The 14,368-nt window shown below is 36.0% G+C and overlaps 2 protein-coding genes and 1 long non-coding RNA gene across 3 annotated transcripts; 2 read left to right on the top strand and 1 right to left on the bottom strand.

Moving 5' to 3' along the window:
- The first annotated feature begins 2,142 nt into the window (after nucleotides 1–2,142).
- Nucleotides 2,143–4,335, top strand: LOC126605032 (sugar transport protein 10-like). The gene is made up of 4 exons (XM_050272388.1): nucleotides 2,143–2,275; nucleotides 2,373–2,698; nucleotides 2,914–3,543; nucleotides 3,634–4,335. Exons 1-4 carry the CDS (start codon nucleotides 2,143–2,145, stop codon nucleotides 4,087–4,089), a joined length of 1,545 nt encoding a protein of 514 aa, XP_050128345.1. The 3' UTR covers nucleotides 4,090–4,335.
- Nucleotides 4,336–4,470: 135 nt separating this feature from the next.
- On the bottom strand, nucleotides 4,471–12,730 carry LOC126605041 (thioredoxin X, chloroplastic-like). Its single transcript, XM_050272396.1, has 2 exons — nucleotides 12,247–12,730; nucleotides 4,471–4,831 (listed from the first exon to the last, which is right to left on the bottom strand). The coding sequence occupies exons 1-2, from the start codon at nucleotides 12,580–12,582 to the stop codon at nucleotides 4,625–4,627; spliced, it is 543 nt and encodes a 180-aa protein (XP_050128353.1). The 5' UTR covers nucleotides 12,583–12,730; the 3' UTR covers nucleotides 4,471–4,624.
- Nucleotides 8,822–10,575, top strand: LOC126605048 (uncharacterized). Its single transcript, XR_007616828.1, has 2 exons — nucleotides 8,822–8,973; nucleotides 9,765–10,575. It is a non-coding gene; the product is annotated as an uncharacterized LOC126605048 (long non-coding RNA).
- Nucleotides 12,731–14,368: the final 1,638 nt, after the last annotated feature.

Below are 14,368 nucleotides of genomic sequence, written 5' to 3'. Positions count from 1 at the left end.
TAACCTATTCAGGTAGTTGTCCATTGACTTGTTTATGTCATCGAAATTGTAGTTTGTCTACAATTTAGCATGTATTAAATTCAAATAATTAACAAATATTAAATTAAAAATAAAGTTAAATGTGGAAAACATTTTCTACCTAAGTGAGAGTTGTAAACTAAGTAGTCTAGGTTGGTGCCTATGAAAGTCTAGACAAGCGCCTAGAGAGGGACTTTAGGACACTGGTTTATACAAGTGTAGACAATGAGAAGTAAGTACTACACTGACAATGAGAGTGTAACATCCCACATCGCACATGGGAGTAGATTCTCTAAGTTTTATATGTATATTCATATCTCTACCTAGCACTAGTCTTTTTAGGAGCTCATTGGCTTCGGGTTCCATCAGAACTCCGAAGTTAAGCAAGATCGCGCGAGAGCAATCTCATGATGGGTGACCCACTGGGAAGTTCTCGTGTGATTTCCTAGAAACAAAACAGTGAGGGCGTGGTCAGGGCCCAAAACAGACAATATCGTGCTACGAAGGAGTCAGACCGGGATGTGGTGAGAGCCCGGGCCAGGATATGACAATTTGGTATCAGAGCCAATCTTTGGCCGGAAGTGTGTCGACGAGGATGTCGGACCCCTAAGGGGGGTGGATTGTAACATCCCACATCGCCCAGGGGAGTAGATCCTCTAAGTCTTATATGTATATTCCTATCTCTACCTAGCACGAGGCATTTTGGGAGCTCACTGGCTTCGGGTTCTATCGGAACTTCGAAGTTAAGCGAGTTCGCGCGATAGCAATCCCATGATGGGTGACCCACTGGGAAGTTCTTGTGTGAGTTCCCAGAAACAAAACCGTGAGGGTGTGGTCTGGGCCCAAAGCGGACAATATCGTGCTACAGCGGAGTCGAGCCCGGGATGTGGTAAGGGCCCAGGCCGGGATGTGATAGAGAGTTTTTTCTGTGTGTTGGAAACATGGCTTAGTAGATTAAGTGTCATAATTCAAGTGATTGGATAATTGAAAAAAAAAATTCCAACCAATTGTATTATGATGAAAAGTTCTCATTAGCAAGTGGAAGAAAGAGGCAAGCAGGACTAAACACCAGGGCTCGACATCAAAATTGGATGTGCTAGACTCGACATCAGAATTAAGTACGATTACATATTTCATTAAAATATATAAATTAAAAAATAAAACCAAATTTACAATACTGCTTTTCATATACTACATGTCTGTTAGAGATTTTTCGATGTGTCGAGAACATGGCTTAGTACACTAAGTGTCATTATACAAGTGGTTCGATACTTGAAAAAAAGTTTCCAACCACTTTTATTATGACACTTGGACATGACCGTGTTTTTGAGACACTGAAAATTTTCTCACTAGCAAAGGGAAGAAACAGGCAAGCAGGACTACACTCTAGGGCTCGACATCATAGTTGGATGTGCTGGACTCAACATAAAAATTAAGTATGATTAATTATGTCGTTAAGATATATAAATTAAAAAATAAATTCAAATTTACAGTATGGTTTTCATATGCTACATGTATGTGAGAGATTTTTCAGGGTGTCGGTTTACAATATGGCTTTTCATATGCTACATGTATGTGAGAGATTTTTCAGGGTGTCGGGAACACGACTCAGTATACCAAGTGTCATTCTATAGGTGGTTCGATACTTGAAAAAAAAAAGTATCCAACCACTTTTATTATGACACACTGAAAAAGTTCTGCATGCCTGTTAAACTGTGTTGAGTTTTGATCCATATCCGTTCACATATAACAATCATCACACATTGCCAAATTTAGAGCTCCAGACAGCAAGATTAATGGTGTAATACCAAGAACTAGTATTATCTCAACCTAACCGAAACAAGAACTTTGCTGCTATCCTCTGGTCCTAACATGTCCAACTATTCATGCCTAAATATGGCAGAATTAGCAAGGAGGTAAGGAGTTACAGAAACTAGAAAACAAGATTAGGTCTAAGTTGTTGAAACTCTAGCCTGGTTTTGTTGCAGCTTCGAACCTTTATAAACTTCAAACATTTTCGGATTTGAGATACAAGTCAGCAACAAAGATCAAAAGATTTTTGAGATATCGGTTTAATATATTCAAACTACAAAGAGCTGTAAGACTCCAAAACTTTGTAGAGCGATGGCTGGAGGAGCATATGTTGGCGGTGGAGGAGGGAGGAGCTATGAAGGAGGTGTCACCATCTTTGTGCTTTTCACTTGTGTGGCGGCTGCCATGGGTGGTCTCCTCTTCGGATATGATCTCGGGATCTCAGGTAATTAAATATGTGATTGTCTCTATGTTTAAAAGAATTGAGGTCATCAAGAGAAACAAGTACTAATCGGGTTTTGAATTATCGCGCATATATGCAGGGGGTGTGACTTCAATGGAGTCGTTCTTGAGCAAGTTCTTCCCGTCTGTGTTCCACAAAATGAAGAATGAGACTGCTAATCAAAACCAGTACTGCAAATTTGACAGCCAACTCCTCACGTTGTTCACGTCTTGCCTCTACGTTGCAGCCTTGGTGGCTTCCTTCTTCGCTTCAACGGTGACTAGGAAATTTGGCCGGAAAATATCCATGTTTGTGGCAGGCCTTGTTTTTCTTGTTGGCTCAATTCTAAATGGTATTGCCAATAACATTATCGTTCTAATCATTGGTCGTCTCTTGCTTGGTGTTGGAGTGGGATTTGCTAATCAGGTACATATATCTTCTATCTTTAACTACAGGTTGATTAAAACATACGAACCTTAAGGTAATAACGCATTTTAGACGACAGGTTATGTATCAATTACCACGTATACCTCATAATGTGGTCGGTCGATGTTGCATGAAAATATGATCTCTGTAGCATCCTTGAAACTTAGAGCTAGACCGGTAGTTAACTAGTTCAAAATTCTCGTCGTGATTTGCAGTCCGTTCCCATTTATCTAGCGGAAATGGCTCCAACAAAGATTAGAGGAGCATTGAACATGGGGTTCCAAATGGCCATCACCATTGGTATTCTAGTGGCAGGTCTTGTCAACTTCGGCACAGCCAAGATCAAGGGCGGATATGGCTGGAGAGTCTCTCTTGCTCTTGCAGCCGTTCCTTCCTTGATGATGACTCTCGCTGCAATCTTTCTTCCCGACACTCCAAATTCCATCCTAGAAAGAGGTAACCCCGATAAGGCCAGGAAAATGCTGAAAAAAATCCGTGGCACCAACAACGTTGATGAGGAGTTCCAAGACCTTCTTGATGCTACTGACGCTGCCCAAAAAGTGGAAAACCAATGGACCAACATCACAGAGCCGAGATATAGGCCTCAACTTGTCATTTGCATTCTCGTTCCATTCTTCCAGCAGCTCACCGGGATCAATGTGATCATGTTTTACTCACCAGTTCTTTTCATGACTTTGGGGTTTGGGGACGAAGCATCCCTAATGTCCGCAGTCATCACTGGCGGTGTTAACGTGGTTGCTACCTTTGTGTCCATTCTCGCAGTCGATAGGTTCGGAAGAAGGGTGTTGTTCCTTCAAGGTGGTGTGCAGATGCTCCTGTGCCAGGTACTTAAACACGATCATGTTAATAAAAACAATTGTTTGCCTGCTTTAATTTGTAAAGGACATTACCAAACTTCCACACATGCATTGTAGGTTGCCGTTGGAGTGATGATAGGCATGAAGTTTGGGCTCAGTGGAGTCGGATCCTTTACAAAAACTGAAGCCAATTGGATCTTGTTCTCGATCTGTGCATATGTAGCAGCATTTGCATGGTCTTGGGGTCCGTTGGGGTGGTTGGTGCCGAGCGAGATTTGCCCTCTGGAGATCCGTTCAGCAGGACAAGCCATCAACGTCTCGGTGAACATGTTGTTCACTTTTATCATTGGTCAAGTCTTCCTCAGCATGCTTTGCCACTTAAAGTTTGGTCTCTTCTTCTTCTTTGGTGGTTTTGTGATCATTATGACCATCTTCATCGCCTTCTTCTTGCCCGAGACAAAGAATGTTCCGATTGAAGAGATGAATAGGGTTTGGAAAGCTCACTGGTTCTGGGGCAAGTACATCCCTGATGAGGCTGTCAATTATGGTAGGCAAGACAAAGTTGTAGTTTGATGGAGCAAATCACAGTTGGATTTGTAAATAATCCAAGCATCTGGGTTCTGATATAACATTGAAAAGTCGACAAGGGAAAGAAACCAATCTCGATAGAGAGACAATTAGGGGATGGGGGGATGATATTTGTGAATCACTTTGTTTTGTCCTACTCATTTTCGAGTTGTAAATCAATAAGAATACACGATTCTTCTTTCTCAAACACAAATTATACGTGCATGTAGATCAGATACAATCAATAATCATCAACTTTGCAACTAATATACCGCCTTTTTTACGTTCATGTGCTTTAAGAAACATGGTCTAGATTTGGAGTAATCTTCCATATAATCACCCATCTAGGTGGAGAAGAAAAGAAGCGAAAATTGGAGGCTCAGAGAATAGTTTTCGAAATCTTCAGCTCACTTTATACAATCGAATGCAAGTACAATACACTTAAGAAACTAAAAAGAAAAGGAGGAAAGGATTACTCATATTACACACAGATTGAACCTGATGGAATTTGGGATCTCTGCAAGTTCAAATGGAAGTGGAACTATGCAACTGGCATGAACTCCAAAAACACATCCACATACTCTTGAAGCTTCGCTTTGGCAATTGCGCCTTCTCTCCGACTTTCTGGAACTTCCTTTCCGTTTGTGAAGAGAATCAAAGCCGGGAACCCATAAACTTTATATTGTTCAATCAGTTTTGGGTTTGCATCATGATCTATCTTAACAACAGTTAACCTGTCTTTGTTTTCCTGAGTGCAACAGATAAACTAATACTTCAGATAATTTCTTTAGTTTGGACAACAATCAAAGGTACATTGATATCCAAATCTTGAAAGATACTACTTGCCCTCCCTATCTCTTTATGACATTTCCAAACGTTGTTCCAAAATGACCGTACATATCAAAGACAATGACATTGCTTCTGTCTTTCTTTTCTGACAAGAAATCAAGCACTGTATCTGGAAGTGAGACTATTAGGGTCTTATTGGTCAAAGACTTACCAAAAGTGCTTCTAGCAGGGTTTGGCACAGAATAACTATAAGTTAGGCCTGGCAAACGGGTCGTGTCAGTCGTGTTCGTGTCGTTTTCGTGTAACACCTGTTATCTTAACGGGTCGTGTCGTGTCACACCTATTATCTTAACGGGTCCTTAACAGGGGTAAAGTGACCCGACCCATTATGACCCGTTAAGAAAAATATATTTTTTTCTTAAATTTGCACATACCACACATTGTCACATAAATATTACTTCAAAACATTAAAACACATTTGTCGTTCAAGCACTACATCTACACTCGAAAATAAGAGCTTCGTAAAAAATACATCTATACACTACTAATCTATTACAAATATTAAATGTGCAAGGATATGCAAAATAAAAGCGTTTTTGTTTTCAAGGTTGTGAAGCCTTTCTCAAAAGTTTAAACATTGCCAATGGAACTCAAAGCTTAATGAAAGTGACCCACTAGTGTGTTTATTCGTACTTTCATTAAGTATAACATAAGATTTTGTGATATCCACTAGTGTAAATATTTTAAATTGAATATCGAAATCATTCATTGTATTCATATAGGATCAAGGAGTGTAGTTGTAAAAAATCATCAAAATCGGAGTTAAAATAACCGTTACATTTTGATTTTTCGTTTATAACCGTAAAAAAGTTTTGTCCCGTTACTTAATCTTTAAATGTTTGTTTTTCGCAATTTTTGGCGTATGCGATCTCGAAGCATATACAAACAAGTTTGACGGTTAGATCATTGAAACTAGTTTCGTAGAATGCGTATCCCATCAAAACAATATATTCACTAACACTTAAGAGTTTATTCCTACTTTCGTTAAGTATAACATAAAATTTTGTAGTATCCACTAGTGTAAATATTTTAAATTGAAGATCGAGTTCATTCATTGTATTCATATAGGGTCAAGGAGTGTAGCTGTAAAAAATCATCAAAATCGGAGTTAAAATAACCGTTAAATTGTGATTTTTCCTTTATAACCGTCGAAAAGTTTTGTCTCGTTACTTTATCTCTGAATGTTTGTTTTTTACAATTTTTGGCATATGCGATCTCAAAGTATATACAAACATGTTTGATGGTTGGATCGTTGAAACTAGTTTCGTAGAATGTGTATCCCATCAAAACAATAGATTCACTAACACTTAAGAGTTTATTCATACTTTCATCAAGTATAACATAAGATTTTGTGGTATCCTCTAGTGTAAATATTTTAAATTGAAGATCGAATTCATTCCTTGTATTTATATAGGGTTAAGGAGTGTAGCTGTAAAAAATCATCAAAATCAGAGTTAAAATAACCGTTAAATCGTGATTTTTCGTTTATAACCGTCAAAAAGTTTTGTCCTGTTACTTTATCTCTGAATGTTTGTTTTTTGCAATTTTTGGCATATGCGATCTCGAAGCATATACAAACAAGTTTGACGGTTGGATCGTTGAAACTAGTTTCGCAAAATGTGTATCTCATCAAAACAATATATTCACTTACACTTACGAGTTTATTAATATTTTCATTAAGTATAACATAATATTTTGTGGTATCCACTAGTGCAAATATTTTAAATTAAAGATCGAATTCATTCATTGTATTCATATAGGGTAAAGGAGTGTAGCTGTAAAAAATCATCAAAATCGGAGTTAAAATAACCGTTAAATCGTGATTTTTCGTTTATAACCGTCGAAAGTTTTGTCCCGTTACTTGATCTCTGAATGTTTGTTTTTTGCAATTTTTGGCATATGCGATCTCGAAGTATATACAAACAAGTTTGACGGTTGGATCGTTGAAACTAGTTTTGAAAAATGCGCATCTCATTAAAACAATTGATTCACTAACACTTAAGAGTTTATTTATATTTTCATTAAGTATAACATAAGATTTTGTGGTATCCACTAGAGTAAATATTTTAAATTGAAGATCGAATTCATTCATTGTATTCATATAGGGTCAAGGAGTGCAGCTGTAAAAAATTATCAAAATTGGAGTTAAAATAACCGTTAAATCGTGATTTTTTGTTTATAACCGTCGAAAAGTTTTGTCTCGTTACTTGATCTCTGAATGTTTTTTTTTTTGCAATTTTTTGTGTATGCGATCTCGAAGTATATACAAACATGTTTGACGGTTGGATTGTTGAAAATAGTTTCGTAGAATGCGTATCCCATCAAAACAATAGATTCACTAACACTTAAGAGTTTATTCATACTTTCATCAAGTATAACATAAGATTTTGTGGTATCCCCTAGTGTAAATATTTTAAATTGAAGATTGAATTCATTCATTGTATTCATATAGGGTCAAGGAGTGTAGCTGTAAAAAAGCATCAAAATTGGAGTTAAAATAACCGTTAAATTGTGATTTTTCGTTTATAACCGTCGAAAAGTTTTGTCCCGTTACTTGGTCTCTGAATGTTTGTTTTTTGCAATTTTTGGCATATGCGATCTCGAAGCATATACAAACAAGTTTGACGGTTGGATCGTTGAAACTAGTTTTGTAAAATGCGTATCTCATCAAAACAATAGATTCACTAACACTTAAGAGTTTATTAATATTTTCATTAAGTGTAACATAAAATTTTGTGGTACTACTAGTGTAAATATTTTAAATTGAAGATCGAATTCATTCATTGTATTTATATAGGGTCAAGGAGTGTAGCTGTAAAAAATTATCAAAATTGGAGTTAAAATAACCGTTAAATTGTGATTTTTCGTTTATAACCGTCGAAAAGTTTTGTCTCGTTACTTGATCTGAATATTTGCTTTTTTCAATTTTTGGTGTATGCGATCTCGAAGTATATACAAACATGTTTGACGGTTGGATCGTTGAAACTAGTTTTATAGAATGCGTATCCCATCAAAACAACAGATTCACTAACACTTAAGAGTTTATTCATACTTTCATCAAGTATAACATAAGATTTTGTGGTATCCCCTAGTGTAAATATTTTAAATTGAAGATCGAATTCATTCATTGTATTCATATAGGGTCAAGGAGTGTAGCTGTAAAAAATCATCAAAATCAGAGTTAAAATAACCGTTAAATTGTGATTTTTCCTTTATAACCGTCGAAAAGTTTTGTCTCGTTACTTGATCTCTGAATGTTTTTTTTTTTGTAATTTTTTGCTGATGCGATCTCGAAGCATTTACAAACAAGTTTGACGGTTAGATCGTTGAAATTAGTTTCGTATAATTCGTATCCCATGAAGTTCAATGGTGTGTGTGTATATATATTTATTTATTAAGTAGATTTAAATTTATTTATTTTGTATGTATAATTATTATAGCTTATAGGGGTATAAAATTCAATTTAAAATTTAATATATATATATATATATATATATATAAATATAACTATTATAGTTAATATTTTGGGGTATAATTATTATAGTATATATAATTATTATAATTATTATAGTTAAATTAATATATATATATATATAATTATTATAGTTTTTAGAGTTATAAAATTGTTAAATTAATATATATAATTATTATAGTATTTTTTTAGGATTATAAAATTATTAAATTAATATTATGCTTATTGTGTATATCGTGTTACCCACGTTATACCCGAATCAACCCGTTATCTTAACAGGTGCTTATCGGGTTAACCGATAACGACCCGTTTCGTTATCGTGTTGATCCGAACATCTATTAATTTCATGTCGTATCGTGTCAAATTATCGTTCGTGTGAGGAATTGCCAGCCTACCTAAACAACAAAAATATACACCCCAAAAATATACACTCAATCTCCCTCTCTCTCTCTCAGTCATGGAGCGCCGTTTCAGACAAGCCCAACGGCCGGAGCTCCTATTTGGGGTCCCGACTCGTTTCCCTTCGTATTTCTTCAGCATTAAACGAGCACAACAGCCGCAGTGACGAGGTGAGATCCGGACTCATACCTCTTTGTGTGCTTGCTTTTGGTTTTTGTTTTAGGGTTTGTGAGTGAAGGGGAAGATTGATTATTTGTAATTTCCAATTCGCAATTTATAATTGTTGCATTAGATCTCCGTTTGCAATCTGCTTATGTAAATTCGTGTTTTCGAGCTTGACTGCGAGAATTACCCTTTAAACGATTTCATACCTGATTAAATTTTTTGGGTTGATATTTGAAATTCCCATTTAATTATTGAAAGGTATTAAATAAATGTAAATGTGTGCATATATGTATATATGTATGTATGAATTTCGAATTGCATCTTTTTAATTGTTGTATCAGATCTCCGCTTGCAATCTGCATATGTAAATTCACGTTTTCGAGTTTGAATGCGAGGGGTTAATCAATTTTATACCTGATTAGTTTTTGTGTATGTATTTCGAATTGCATCTTTTGAATTGTTGTATCAGATCTCCGCTTGCAATCTGCATATGTAAATTCACGTTTTCGAGTTTGAATGCGAGGGGTTAATCAATTTTATACCTGATTGGTTTTTGTGTTGATATTTAAAGTTCCCATTTAATTTATATTGAAAGTACTAAAGATATATATGTTTTTTTGTATATCAGATTTGTATGATTTGAAAATAAATCAAGAAATATATTTAGGTTTAGTGGTAACTGGGTAAAATTCTCCGCAGTTAGAAGGGAATATATGTAGCAGGGCTTTGTATTTATTTGATTTGAATGAGATCGATAATACAAGTTAATTAGTCATATCAATCCGTTGACAAGCAGGTGAGAAGAAAGAAAAAGAGAATGTTGAATGCTTCCTCCGTCAACTAGAACTTGAAAAAAAGGAAAAGCTTGTTGAAGACTCCCTGAGTCCGACTCGACCCAATACTCCAGCTTCAAAGAAGAAGGAAGACGAGAATGGTGAATGCTCCCTCCGTCAACTCGAACTCGAAAAAAAGGAAAAGTTTGTTGAAGACTCCCTGATTCTGACTGAACCGAATACTCCAGCTTCAAAGAAGAAGGAAGAAGAAAAGCTTTGCGAGAAGAGAAGGATCTTGAAGGAAGAGTGGGACAAATGGGTATCAGAGTGGAAGCAGTTGCACAAAGAAGAGAAATGGCAGAGGCAGTTGCTTAGAGACGGAGAAGCAAGTGATGAGGAAAGTGAGGAAAGTGAAGAAGAGGTGCTGTTGGATCGTGTAGAGGTGTGGGTTGGATTCACTCATGAGGAGCAAGGGCGGAAGATGGAGAGGATTAAAAAAGAAGACCCTCTGAGTCGATACCAACTTCAACGCTGTGCTTAACAGGATCCATGTCCCAAGGGCTGTAACCGGTGTTGGCGGGGGATATGTTCTAGTCTCTGTTAGTGTGTCTTGACTCTTGAGTTTCATTTCAGCAGTAGTGAACATGTTCAATGTTAATACAAGTCAGTCATGTCTGTTTTGGAATAAGCCAGCTAGCCCCGTTGTTGTCATTGTGGTCGTTTTCTTGTGTCGTCTGTGTTTAATTCGGGTTTGGTTTGCTCTTTGGACTGCTTGTCTGGGAATGGCTATTAATTACTATAAGCTAGCAGCATCGCCTGCTGTTGTTGGTGGGATTTCTTACTGCGTGTGCGTACTGTACTGGTCTTGTAGGGATTTCCTACATCGAAAAGAGTAGGATCACATCACATATGGCAACGTTAGCACAACTACTACGGCACCAATTCGAAACGTGGAGAATCAAGAATTGTATGTATGTTGGGCGTAAAAAAATCATTAGCCATATGGGTAGTACAAGACCAAAAGATGTACAACCACAAAGGAACAAACTCGCACATCAAAATCATAAAGAATTGCTGCAATTTTTATTCAGTCTCACAAAGGGTCAAGGAGTGTAGCTGTAAAAAATTATCAAAATTGGAGTTAAAATAACCGTTAAATCGTGATTTTTCGTTTATAACCGTCGAAAAGTTTTGTCTCGTTACTTGATCTCTGAATGTTTGTTTTTTGCAATTTTTGGCGTATGCGATCTCGAAGTATATACAAATATGTTTGACGGTTGGATCGTTGAAAATAGTTTCGTAGAATGCGTATCCCATCAAAACAATAAATTCACTAACACTTAAGAGTTTATTCATACTTTCATCAAATATAACATAAGATTTTGTGGTATCCCCTAGTTTAAATATTTTAAATTGAAGATCGAATTCATTCATTGTATTCATATAGGGTCAAGGAGTGTAGCTGTAAAAAATCATCAAAATCAGAGTTAAAATAACCGTTAAATCGTGATTTTTTGTTTATAACCGTCCGTCGAAAAGTTTTGTCTCGTTACTTGATCTGTGAATGTTTGTTTTTTGTAATTTTTTGCTGATGCGATCTCGAAGCATATACAAACAAGTTTGACGGTTGGATCGTTGAAATTAGTTTCGTATAATTCGTATCCCATGAAGTTCAATGGTGTGTGTGTATATATATATATATTTATTTATTTATTAAGTAGATTTAAATCTATTTATTTTGTATGTATAATTATTATAGTTTTTAGGGGTATAAAATTCAATTTAAAATTTAATATATATATATATATAAATATAACTATTATAGTTAATATTTTGGGGGTATAATTATTATAGTATATATAATTATTATAATTATTATAGTTAATATATATATATATATATATATAATTATAGTTTTTAGGGGTATAAAATTGTTAAATTAATATATATAATTATTATAGTATTTTTTAGGGTTATAAAATTATAAAATTAATATTTTGCTTATCGTGTATCGTGTTATCCACGTGTATACCCGAACCAACCCGTTATCTTAACAGGTGCTTATCGGGTTACCCGATAACAACCCGTTTCGTTATCGTGTCGACCCGAACACCTGTTAATTTCGTATCGTGTCGTGTCAGGAATTGCCAGGCCTAGTATAAGTGCTTCTAGCAGTGTTTAGCATAGAATAACTATAACTGCTTCTAGATTCTAAAAGCACTCTCGGTGCTTTCTGGAGTCTTCACAAATCACTTCCAATTGCTTTTTCAGGAAGCACTTGGATTTTTAATGAAAGTTTGTTGTGCTTGTAGTAGAAAAAGCGCATACGAGGAAGTGTTTTCTCCGATAAGTTTCAGCTCACTCTTGACAGTGCAGAGGACCGACCTCTAGCCTCCCGTTTAAACATTATTTCAGACAGTAGTCAAGTTGTCAAACTTCAAGTTCAAGTCTAAATCCTAAAAAACTAATGGGAAATCGAAAGGCTCCCAGGGGAGAGAGAGGAACCTGAGCGAGCCATTCCATAGCAGGCGAGATTAAGCGGCAAGGGCCGCACCAACTGGCAACGAACTCGACGAGAACCGGACGGTCCGAGTTAAGAACCGAATCCCGGAACTGGGTCTCATTAATTTCCTGAATACCAGCACTCGAAGCAATTGAAAACTTGGGAACCGTACGAGAAGAAGAAGAAGAAGAATTGCCAAGGCCCGCTTGCCTTATTTGGCTTCCAGAACCGCAGGAGAATGAGGAGAAGAGCTTTGGAGCGGTGGGCGAAGAGTAAGAGCTTGAAGTAGCTGTACGGACCGGAGGAAGTATGAGCTTGGAGACGACGTTGGCTTCCATGTTTTTTCTCTTCAAATGAGGAGAAAGGAGGAGGGCAGAGAGGAAAGAAAGGAGTGGGTTTTGAGCAAAGGGGGAAAGCAGTGTTTGTATCGCACTTGGCGTGGGAGGTTATTGGCCACGAAACGATGACCAAATGCTGTCATGCCATCCACCGTGCAAGTGGAAGGGAGGGGAGGCAGTTTATATGCTGGATTTTATCATCTACCTCCCATTTCACTTTCATATCTTTTCAATTTAAAAGGAGTTTTAGTTTTCAAGGGCTCTCTCCTTGGTGAGGACAATTTTAAATTTCGCTCGTCGGATCATGTGGTTGTCTAGTCACACACATAGAATTGAGGCTTTTCAATCGGCTCTACTTTATGACAAAAAGACCGCACACGACTACACGTTCCAAAAAACTTCTTGTTTGGTGGACATCAAACTAGCCACACACAAATTGTAATGAGTTGTTGTTGCTTCCTTTTCAATCGGCTCTACTTTATGACAAAAAGACCGCACACGACTACACGTTCCAAAAAACTTCTTGTTTGGTGGACATCAAACTAGCCACACACAAATTGTAATGAGTTGTTGTTGCTTCCATTTTTACAATTAAAAGGTGATATGGTTTAGAAATCAAACTAAACTTTCAGTTGTGGTTTTGGTTAAGGATAGCCGACCCCACTTAGTGGGAAAATGCTTTATTATTGTTGTTGTTGTTGTGGTTTTGGTTAAGGATGGGCATGGTTCAACTTCATTCGGTTTGACACCAAAAATATTATCAAACTAACTACCATTTAACATTTCAGTTTGGCTTTTGACCAATACCACTATTGAAACTAAACCAAACCAAATCATTGTTAATCAATTTGAGTTGGTTGGTTTAAGCCCCAGTCCAACACATCAATAAAAGAAAAGTCCAACATTTCAAAAGTTTTAATCTTTTAAACATCCACACATCCTTCACATTCCCACGTGATCAAAACGTTTTTCGAACTGAATTATTAAGTTTTTCGGAACTAATAAGAAAATTTATCAAATCAAATCAAATTATGTTTCAATTAAAAAAAACACATCTCATACTACCAAACAATTTATTAGTTACAAGCTCACAATCACATAAGCATAAAATACATACAAATCTCTAATTGTTGTATCCATTAATCTTATATTGTTTTGAGACTTAAAATACATATACTTGAATGCATTGTCGGTTTAATTCGATTATATCATTTTTAAAAATATCAAAAGTAAATCGGTTCTGTTAGGTATATCACCACAATGACACGAATCAAACCATTCCATATCCCAAACCAAATTGCCAGAAAGTAACAAATATATTGATAAATATAAATCTATCAAATTTGCATTTCTTTCAAGTTATAACTTTGTTCTTGGATATTTTCTAAGTATTTAACATTATTTCCTTACTATTCCTTCATTTTCGTAGTGTTTGATACATTTTTGTAAACATATCCATGCGAGAATTGCAAACTAAATTGAACTAGGAGTCAATCAGTTTGTGTCTTTCAAGTAATTCGATTCATAACTTAAAAGACACGTTATGTGCATTTCAAGTAATTTGATTCATAACAATTGACAGCTCAACTAGTCTTGCATAATATTCTATAGCCAATCTTATATATTTTTTTTGTCTTAAGACAGTTTTTTTTTCCAATGAAACATATAATTGGAGAAGTTCTTGCTCAACCTTGGAATTTTATGAAAGGAGCTTCCTTTTTCTACATCCAGCCCCACATAGACGTTTGACAAAGTCTATAAGTCAGTCAAGGAAAATAAGACAAAA

Source organism: Malus sylvestris, chromosome 15, assembly GCF_916048215.2.
Source record: "Malus sylvestris chromosome 15, drMalSylv7.2, whole genome shotgun sequence".
NCBI classification, from domain to species: domain Eukaryota; kingdom Viridiplantae; phylum Streptophyta; class Magnoliopsida; order Rosales; family Rosaceae; genus Malus; species Malus sylvestris.
The sequence above is the reverse complement of the archived record's forward strand: the minus strand, read 5'-3'. Positions and strand labels throughout refer to the sequence as shown.

Bases quoted from the DNA above. Each gene is read 5' to 3' on its own strand.
- LOC126605041 (XM_050272396.1), bottom strand. From the start codon at position 12,582: ATGGAAGCCAACGTCGTCTCCAAGCTCATACTTCCTCCGGTCCGTACA. The intron at 4,832-12,246 runs GTTCCTCTCTCT...TGTTGCACTCAG, and splicing joins CTATGGAATGGCTCGCTCAG to GAAAACAAAGACAGGTTAAC.
- LOC126605032 (XM_050272388.1), top strand. From the start codon at position 2,143: ATGGCTGGAGGAGCATATGTTGGCGGTGGAGGAGGGAGGAGCTATGAA. The intron at 2,276-2,372 runs GTAATTAAATAT...GCATATATGCAG, and splicing joins ATATGATCTCGGGATCTCAG to GGGGTGTGACTTCAATGGAG. The intron at 3,544-3,633 runs GTACTTAAACAC...CATGCATTGTAG, and splicing joins TGCAGATGCTCCTGTGCCAG to GTTGCCGTTGGAGTGATGAT.